Raw genomic sequence first — 9,773 nt, 5'->3', positions numbered from 1 at the left:
TTTTTTAACAAAAACAATTCAACCTCATTTATTGTCATCTTGTAGAACTCAAGGGCATTGTATGACTAAATGGGTAAGAAATATTCTCCCAACAAAGGACACAAAAAACCACAAACTGTATTGCTTCTCAGTAATTCCTCACTTCATTAAGTCATTTCTAGGTGGAGACACTTTGGAGCAGAGTAATATTATCTCCTTTCAGCATGATCCGGCCTGCAACACAAAATTAAAAGTGCATAAGTTAGAGCATACGCACTTTTTAGCTATTACTTAATGAAGACAGAGAAGTGTTATTTTATGTAAAGTACAGTTTCTGTAGACAAATAACTCAGCATTTCCCAATGCTCAGTTTGTGGAAGTTGGGAAATGAGTTGTATGTCAAGTTTAGAAAATGCAGCATACTATAACCTCATTCTTAGAGCTCTTAGTATGTTGAAGATTTCATCCTTCAATAAACATACCTGTTTAAGTTTCACCCAACATTTCTTAAACCTATTTGAGCAAAGTATACTTTTTTTTCCTGAAAAATATCTATAAATATCTTCAGGAACACTGGTGTTCAGTAAAACAGTTTAAAAATGCAAATCGCCGAAACTGGTTTGGCTCAGTGGATAGAGCGTTGGCCTGCGGACTGAAGGGTCCCAGGTTCGATTCCGGTCAAGGGCATGTACCTTGGTTGTGGGCACATCCCCAGTGGGAGATGTGCAGGAGGCAGCTGATCGATGTTTCTCTCTCATCGATGTTTCTAACTATCTCTCTCCCTTCCTCTCTGCAAAAAATCAATAAAATATATTAAAAAAAAATTTTAAAATTAATTAATTAAAAAAATAAATAAATAAAAATGCAAATCAACCCCAGTAGTGATCAAACTATTTCCCTTTTCCAGGCTTCCACTACAAGTAATGCTATTTTCTACATTTATAAGATACTATTATTGGAATCCAACATTACATAAATTATAAATAATACTAGAGGCCCGGTGCACAAAAATTTGTGCACTGGGGGGGGGGGGGGGGGGTCCCTCAGCCCGGTCTGTGTCCTCTCGCAGTCTGGGACCCCTCGGGAGATAACGACCTGCTGGCTTAGGCCTGCTCCTGGGTGGCAGAGGGCAGGCCCAATCCCTAGGTGCAGCCCCTGGTCAGGCTCAGAGCAGGGCCGATTGGGGAGTTGGGGTGCCGCCCCCTGTCATGCACAGAGCAGGGCGATCGGGAGGCTGTGATGCCACTCTCAGTCACGCTCAGGATAGGGCCGATTAGGGGGTTGGGGCACCGCCCCCTGTCACACTCAAGGCAGGGTCGATGGGGAGGTTGCGGCGCCACCCCGTCACGCACAGAGCAGGGCCAATCAGGGGGTTGGGGGACTGTCCCCTGTCACTCACAGAGCAAGGCCCATCAGGGGGGTTGGGGCTCTGTACCCTGTCACGCACAGAGCAGGGCCAATCAGGGGGTTGGGGCGCTGCCCCGTCACGCACAGAGCAGGGCCCATCAGGGGGTTGGGGAGCCACCCTCTATCACCCACAGAGCAGGGCCGATCAGGGGGTTGGGGCGCCGCCACTGTCACACTCAGGGCAGAGCCAATGGGGAGGTTATGGCTCTACCCCATCACACACAGAGCAGGGCCCGTGGGGGGGGTGGGGGTGGGGGGTTGGGGCGCCGCACCCTGTCACACACAGAGCAGGGCCGAGCAGGGCTGATCAGGGGGTTGGGGCGCTGCCCCCTGTCACACACAGAGCCGCAGGGCGATCAGGGGGTTGGGGAGCTCCCCCTTATCAGGCACAGAGCAGGGCTGATCAGGGGGTTTGGGCGCTGCCCCGTCACGCTGATCCCGGTGCCTGGAGGCCTCGCGGCTCCGCTGATCCCAGTGCTGGGAGGCATATTACCCTTTTACTATATAGGGTAGAGGCCTGGTGCACGGGTGGGTGCCGGCTGGTTTGCCCTGAAGGGTGTCCTGGATCAGGGTGGGGGTCCCCACTGGGGTGCCTGGCCAGTCTGGGTGAGGGGCTGAGTGCTGTTTTCAGGCTGGGGGTGACTAAAGCTCCCAACCGCTCCTTTTTTTCTTTTTCTTTTTTTTTTTTTTTATTCTGGGCCAGCTTTAGCTTTGAGGCTTGGCTCCAGCTCTTAGGCCTCCGCTGCTGAAAGTAGGTTTCTGGCCTTTGCTTACAATGTTGCGATCCTGCTGGCTGAAGCCCAGCGGACTAAAGCTGGTTTCTGGGGTTTTGTTTAGCTTCTATATTTGTTACATAGTTGCTTAGAGTTGCAGCTCAGAGGCCTGCAGCCGCAGGCGGGGAACGTTGGAGTCCTCCGTCAGTGAAGCAAGCAAGCCTCATGTTAGTTTCAAGCTGCCTGGCTGCCGGCCGCCATCTTGGCTGTCAGTTAATTTGCATATCACCCTGATTAGCCAATGGGAAGGGTAGCAGTCGTATGCCAATTACCATGTTTCTCTTTTATTAGATAGGATGTCAATATTATAACTTGCCTTTCCTGATACATGTTTAAATTTTAAAATCTAGGCTTTCACAAGAATAGCCTAAGCAGGAAGAAGCAGAGCAAAATATAACACTTTCAGAAACTACTCTCCACATACCCAGTGTAGGCTCAAGAGAATCCTCAGGGTCCGGAGAAAAGAGACACCTGCAGCTCCCCACTGAGACAAATCCTAGTGAGCTATGAACTGGGCATTAAGCAACTAAAAACACAAAATGCCTACATAAACCTAAGTTAATGGGATTTTAATAAAAATGATTCAGTTATTCTTGATGAAACCGTGAACCCTAAAGACCTTCTGTTAATTGGGTTAAGAAATTGTGCTCATTGGTCAAATATTTTTCAGTTTTTACTACATGCCAGGCACTGAGTTAGGCACTGAGCATATTAGGGAGCAAAAAAGATGGGACTCATGCACGCACTTACGGAGCATCTGGTCCAGTGGGGGAGAAATTAATAAAATAATACCTATTAATTAATGCTTTACTACAAACTCAGAGAGCACAGCACACCCTGTCGTGCACCCTCACATTCGGATCTTGGTAATAAGATCCACCCAATTCCCACCCCAAGCAAAACCAAACCAAACCCGGGGAGGAGGTGACATTTCATGTGAGTCCTGAAGACACAAGGAACAGGATATACAAAGACTTATGGTGGGATAAATGTGCAGATTCAAAGAACTGAAAAAAAAAATAAAGACAAATGTGGATGAAGCTCAGAAAATGAAGCAAGAGCAGATGAGATCAGCACAGACCATAAAGCACCTTGCAGAATACATTAAACATTTGCTTATCCTACAAGCAGCAGGAAGCCATTGAAGGAAGGACGTCAAGCAAAGGAACGACAAGGTCAGATTGGTGTTTCTAAAAGATTAGAGCAAACTGGAGAGGGCTGAGGTAGTTGCAGAGAAATCAATTAGTAAACTGAATAGAAATTGGTGCTATCATTAAGGCAGGGAACACTAAAACAGCTCTAAAAGTGTGAGGGGTAGGAACTGAGTTTGATTTTTGATATGCTAACTTTGAGGAGCTTTGAGACATTCAATTCAAGTAGAAATGTTTAACAGGCTCTGAGAGGTAAATTTAAGAGTCAATGTAGTCATTAGGTGATTTCATAGTTGTGCAAACATAGAGTGCATTTACACACTATGCTCTATGGTATATGCGGTCCATCATTAACCAAAATGTTGTGATGAGGCACATGACTATAGAGATGGTAACTGAAGGTGTAGGCTTGAGTGCCTAAGAAAATACAGTAACAGGAAGGACTACAACCAAGCTTTGAGCAATTTAAACATTTAATGACTGGGTCCCAAAGATGAGTATACAGAAGTGTGAAAAGGAGTATTAACTATAAATGAAAAATGAAAACCTGTGTATAGTATCCCAGAGCCAAAGGAACAATATTTTAAAAAAGGAATGGCCAAATGCTGTTCAGACGACAGTAAAATTAAGACTGATAATGACCATTAGATTTAACTCCATTAGTCTTCGTAACATCGGTGAGAACTAGTTGGTGAAGAGGCAGAAGTAGAAATGGTGCAGAGTAGAGTAAATGACAGAGGATGATTTCAAATGTAACCTCTCCCCCCACCAAATATAACTTTCCTAGTGCAAACTAAATGTAAACATGCAGTAAGATGCAAATCACTCAATTCGGCAAGTGAACAAAAATTTCTAAAATTCTGTAAGACCATCTATGTTCTTACCAAGTTGTTTTCTTGACTTTGTTTTAGAATGAATCTCTTCTGCATCATCTAATACAAGGTTCATATACTCATCAAAACCCTAGAAAAACAAGCCATTAACTGTCACCTTCAAGTAAGATCACATTCAAACCATTCTAAATAAATATACCTACTTAGATACAGAAAGGCCAACTAATTTCAGAAATTCATCCCTTCACTGATCTTTCAGATGAAGAACCGCCTTCCACTCTAAGCCTTTTTAAATAACAAAGAAAGCCAGAACACACTCCATTAGATCTGGAACCTTTTGGCCTTAAGAATTCATTAGCAAAAAAAAAAAAATTAAAAAAAAAAAAAAAGAATTCATTAGCAAAAAAAAAAAAAGAATTCATTAGCTATGCCAAAGAGCCACTCACCCGATCTTTTATAACCTACTCAATATACAGTATGTGTGTACATGTATGAATTACCCTCTGCCACTGCTTCCCCCATGTTCCCCATAAAACACTATCACCACTAACCACCACTCTGTTTTTCAACTAATAAACAGGGAAAGTGAGATTACTGAAGAAATCTACGATGCCTAAAGGGCAAATTTTCAGTCATATTTCATCTTTCTTTAAAACATCATTTAACTCAGGCTGGTGTGGCTCAGTGGTTGAGTGTGAACCTATGAATCAAACAGGACAGGAGGTCACAGTTTGATTTGGACAGGGCACATGTCCAGGTTGCAAGCTCAATCCCCAGTAGGGGGTGTGCAGGAGGCAGTGGATCAATGATTCTCATCACGGATGTTTCTATTTCTCTCTCCCTTCCTCTCTAATATCAATAAAAATATATATTAAAAAACACACAAAAAAACATTATTTAAGCCCCAGCCGTGTGGCTCAGTTGGTTGGGGTGTCATCCCCATACAGCAAAAAGGTTACGGTTTAGATTCCGGTCAGGGCACATACTTAGGTTGTAGGTTCAGTCCCTGGTAGGGGTGCACATAGGAGGCAACCGACAGATGTTTCTCTTTCACATCCATCTAATATCCTTGGGTGAGGATTTAAAAAAAAAAACAAAAAAAACCCCAAAAAACACTATTTAAGGTATTCTGTCACCGAGAATCTTATTTAACTAATCCGACTCAGCTCCATCAGATGTGGCCTAACCCAGAATTACACTCCATCAATCCTCAATTCCCTCTAATTTTATTTTTTATCCCCCCCCTTCAAAACGTTAAGTTTAGATTATTTTTAAAAATTAATTTTCCTTCTATTTTATGAATTACTCAATCTCTATCAAGCAAAACAAAAAGTCAAGGGCAGTGGATCCCGAAACACTTTCCTTGGGTTGTGTCTTTGACTTTTTTGTACACTGCTCTGGCTGGCCATTTTATGTGAAATCGTTTTCTTTTTTGGTGCGATCTTTTCCTATAACAAACTGCTCTGAGATCAAATATCCCGGGTACTCACAATGATACAGCCTTCTATCCGCATATTCACTTGCTCATAAAGCCACACCTGAATCCGAGATCTCTGAAATAATCAAAAAAAATGGAAATGTTAAAAAGTACACAAAATCCAAGCACTGTGCTCAAACATTAGAGAAATATGGCTCCTAAAAAAAAAAACCCACCCTAAAATAAAATAAATAAAAACCAAGAGTTTTAACCATCTGACTCCTATCAGAATTGGTAACCAAGACTAGTTACTTGACAAGAAACATTCTCCCGTAATAAATTCTCATGTAATAAACTGGGACCAGACAGTCCCCAGCCAGACACCTCAATCTTCCTGTGACTTGGGACTCAATCCTACTTCTTGCTGCTTCTCGTTTCAACACATTGAGAGTGAAAATTGGTGTCAGTAAAGCAGGAGGCGGTAAATCCTAAAGACCAAGGCCTCGCATCTAATAACCAGGAGAGAAGCCCTCGATGCTGGTGGTTAAAAATTCCAATGGCTTGAAATTAATCTGTTTTTCAACTGCGCTGTCACACGCTAAAACCTGTCAGAGCAAACGGAGCTACGTTTCCCTTCAGGGATCATGTACACACTCTGTTTGCCAAGGCGGACTCTGCGGCTAAATGTTCCCCCAAAGGAAAGCAGGCTGTCCTTGTCCCTAACCTCCCCTCTTCCTTTCCTAGTGTCATTTCTACACCCGTTTCCCTCGAGGTATTAAAACCACTACTTTATTACACGGTTTAAGGCTAACTGGATTTCCCCCCAATGTTTCATCCAAGGGGGAAGGGCCAATGTTCCGGCCATAATCACTCCAACACAAGTCACCGATACCCACCACCACTGACATGTCCGCCAATAATTACTTGTTGAGATTAGGACTTTTGGTCTTGCAAAGTATGAACACAATTCTCTACACGCCCGCAGTGAGCATGGCTCCACACCGTTCTATTACATTCGGCTTTCCCGGCACCCCTCCCCCGGGGTACCCCCCCCCCCCCCCGCATGTCATCATTTTAATTGTAGAACACAGTGATCAGACAGGGCGACCAAACAACTTAACAACAAACAACTTACGTACATTTTGCAAGTATCTGAAGATGAGGTTCTGCACCAACGGTTAAAGGAAAAACACACGCACGGAACTCTCTCTGGCCCCGAGAACTGGTCACTACCCCCCTCGAAGGTTTCCGGAACGCGGTCTGGTGTCCACGCCGCGGAAAGCGCCCAACCAGGCGCTCATTAGGGTCCCTAAGTACTCGGCGGAACCTTCTCTCTCTCTCTCTCTCTCTCTCTCTCTCTCTCTCTCTCTCTGGGAGTTTCCTTTGGCGCCATTTTCCTCCCCCTCCTCCCCCAAGCCCACACCTTCCGTTGGCTCGCAGTAACTAACTAAGGCTGCGCCCCTCGGCTCCCCCCCGCCCTCCCGCGGCCCCCGGGAGGGTCTGCCCCCGCCGCCCCCCGCCCACCCCACTCCCTCCAAGCCCCGCGCCTTCGGGGCCTCGGCCGCCGCGGGGGCTCACGGGATGTGGAAGGCGCACACCGCTCCTCCGAGCCCGCCGTCTGCCTTTCCGCCCCGCTTTCTGGCCCGAACCTCCCGGTCCTGACACTCCGCGTAGGATACGATGGGCTGCACCATCACCTTCTGCACCTTTTGGCCCTGGCCGCGGTACGCCATGGTGGAAGCTGACAAAGACCACACTAAGCCGCACGCTCTCTCGGAGCCACTTCTGGAAGAAAGAACCGGAAGCGGAAGTGTGCGGGGCTGGCATAGTGGCCTGCGCAGTTCCTGGGAAGGGCTTCTCTAGCTTTTCTCGGTGCTCCGTAGCCTCCGGGGGAGGCCAAATGGAGGCAACCGCGTTTTGGAACAGGCGTGGGCCCTACAGCTCCACCTGGAGGGAGACGGGGGCGATACCGGCCTGTTTGTGTCTCCATTTTCCGAGTTGGCTTCCCCCACCGCCAATATATTTTTATTGTTTTCAGAGAGGAAGGGATAGAAACAGCAATGATGAGAGAGAATCATGGACCAGCTGCCTCCTGCACAACCCCCACTGGGCATCGAGCCCGCAACCCAGGCATGTGCCCTTGATCAGAATTGAACCCGGGACCCTTCAGTCCACAGGTTGACGCTCTATCCATTGAGCCACACCAGCCACTGCGGCTTTAAAAAAAATTAATTCTTTATTGTTGAAAGTATTACACATGTCCCCTTTCCCCCCGCCCCCCACTGACGTCTTCTATTCGACTTCTCTCTCTCCCTCCTAGGCTTTCACCACCCTATTGTCTGTGTCCATGGGTTATGCACATACAGTATGCATCCAAGTTCTTTGGTTGATCTCTTCCTACCCACCTACCCTCCCCGCCATCCCTCTGAGATTCCGCAGTCTGTTCTATGGATTCTATGTCTCTGGATCTATTTTGTTCAGTTTGTTTTATTTTGTTCATTAGATTCCAATATGAGCGAGATCATGTAATACTTGTCTTTCTCTGACTGGTTTCTTTCACTTAGCATAATATTCTCTTCCTCCATGCTGTCTCAAAGGGTAAGAAATCCTTCTTTTTTATTGCTGCATAGTATTCCATGGTGCTTACCTCTCTTAGTAAAATGGGTTGGTTTAGTACTTTTCCTTTATTTATTTATTTATGTTGCTGAAACCCAAGATTTAGTGCTTTTTCTAAAGCCTATTTCATTGAAATTTAGGTTTGATGGCAGTGTTGTGGTGAAGAGAACAGGGCGGTAAGAAGCCAAATCCACCTAGCACTCTCAGCCACAGACAATCTGGTTCAAAAGCCAGCCGGTAGTGGTTTGCTCCATTACTGATTCAACTCTTATCTTTGTGGGAGTTATTTGTAAGGAGGCGACAGAGCAATTTAGCTAAATTTCAATTTAGCGTGAAAGCCCTGAAACCTGATTGCAGGGCTCAAATCCAGCTCACGTGTATGACCAAGGATCAATTCTTTAGCTTTGCTACATCTTGGCTTAGTTGTTACCAAAATGAAGATACAAACGTTCCCTCCTCATGGGACTGAAGTTTTAGGGTAGTAGTATATGTGTATATACTAAGTATGTGTGTATATATAAAGGCCTCAGTGTTCTAACATAATTGTTTCCTGGGTAACACAGAAGAGCTGGAATTTATTAAGTTATGTCATGGGTTTGTGGCCTGACAGGAATTTCATTTAATTGGAATACCCATTTTATAGATGAGGAAACTGAAGCTCAGAGTTGAAAGCACTTGTCTAAAGGGACAAGTGGCAGAAACATAACCTGCTTAACTGAAGTCTTCTGTTTAAGGAGGATAAATACTAATGCCGACCTCATAAAAGTGTTGAGATCAAAGGAGATGAAAGTGATTTTTAAACTGTAGGGAGCTAGAAAATGCATGATATTATTTCTGTTAAGAAATTTTCCTGCCTCAAACTCAATAGAGGGTCATGTGCACAGAGGAAATGAGGTAGATTTGCTGAATTCAGAGACAGCATGGGTAGAGCACACTGGTATAGCTATTCCACCAGAGATGCTTACTTACTTGTTTTGCATTTTCCTGTTCCTTGAAGTCAAGATTCCTAAACTTTTAGGGATTGATCCCTATAAGCGATCATTTGACTGATTATATACAACTCATCAGAAGTGGTTTGCTTTAAAAAATGATTTTGCTATTTTACATTTAAATCTTTGAATGAGATTTAATCTAGAATTTATCCCAGTGTATCCTGGAATTGATAACAGCTTTATACTTTCTAGATGGCTGCCCAGTTTTCCACCATCTTTACAAAAAAAAATAACTCATTGTTCCCCATTAAACTTAAAATACATTTATAAATATACCAAGTATATGTGTATATGTATATAGTGTTGTTCATTTGATCTTTGTATCTATTTATGGACCAATAGCACTGTTGAAAATATTAGAGCTTTGTAATGTTTTGTTATTTGTTAGGACTAAAAGGAGTAAATGTTCCCTAGCTATTCTTGGTTATTTTTCCCACAAACTTTAGAATTAGCTTCTCAAAATTAAAGAAAAAATCCTTTTAGTATTTTCACTGTGATTACATTAAATTCTAGAACTTAGAATTATTTTTTAATCTAAATACCTGATGTCTTTTTGTTTGTTCAAATTTTCCTGAGTCTGAGTTTTTTTCATGAGTTTTTTCTTT

The 9,773-nt window shown here is 44.0% G+C and overlaps 1 protein-coding gene across 1 annotated transcript; it reads right to left on the bottom strand.

Moving 5' to 3' along the window:
* SNRPE (small nuclear ribonucleoprotein polypeptide E) lies at window positions 1–7,392 on the bottom strand. The gene is made up of 5 exons (XM_036344181.1): window positions 7,240–7,392; window positions 6,700–6,726; window positions 5,634–5,696; window positions 4,195–4,273; window positions 1–213 (listed from the first exon to the last, which is right to left on the bottom strand). Exons 1-5 carry the CDS (start codon window positions 7,291–7,293, stop codon window positions 158–160), a joined length of 279 nt encoding a protein of 92 aa, XP_036200074.1. The 5' UTR covers window positions 7,294–7,392; the 3' UTR covers window positions 1–157.
* Window positions 7,393–9,773: the final 2,381 nt, after the last annotated feature.

The sequence above is a fragment of the Myotis myotis genome, unplaced genomic scaffold, assembly GCF_014108235.1.
Source record: "Myotis myotis isolate mMyoMyo1 unplaced genomic scaffold, mMyoMyo1.p scaffold_m19_p_18, whole genome shotgun sequence".
NCBI lineage: Eukaryota > Metazoa > Chordata > Mammalia > Chiroptera > Vespertilionidae > Myotis > Myotis myotis.
The sequence above is the reverse complement of the archived record's forward strand: the minus strand, read 5'-3'. Positions and strand labels throughout refer to the sequence as shown.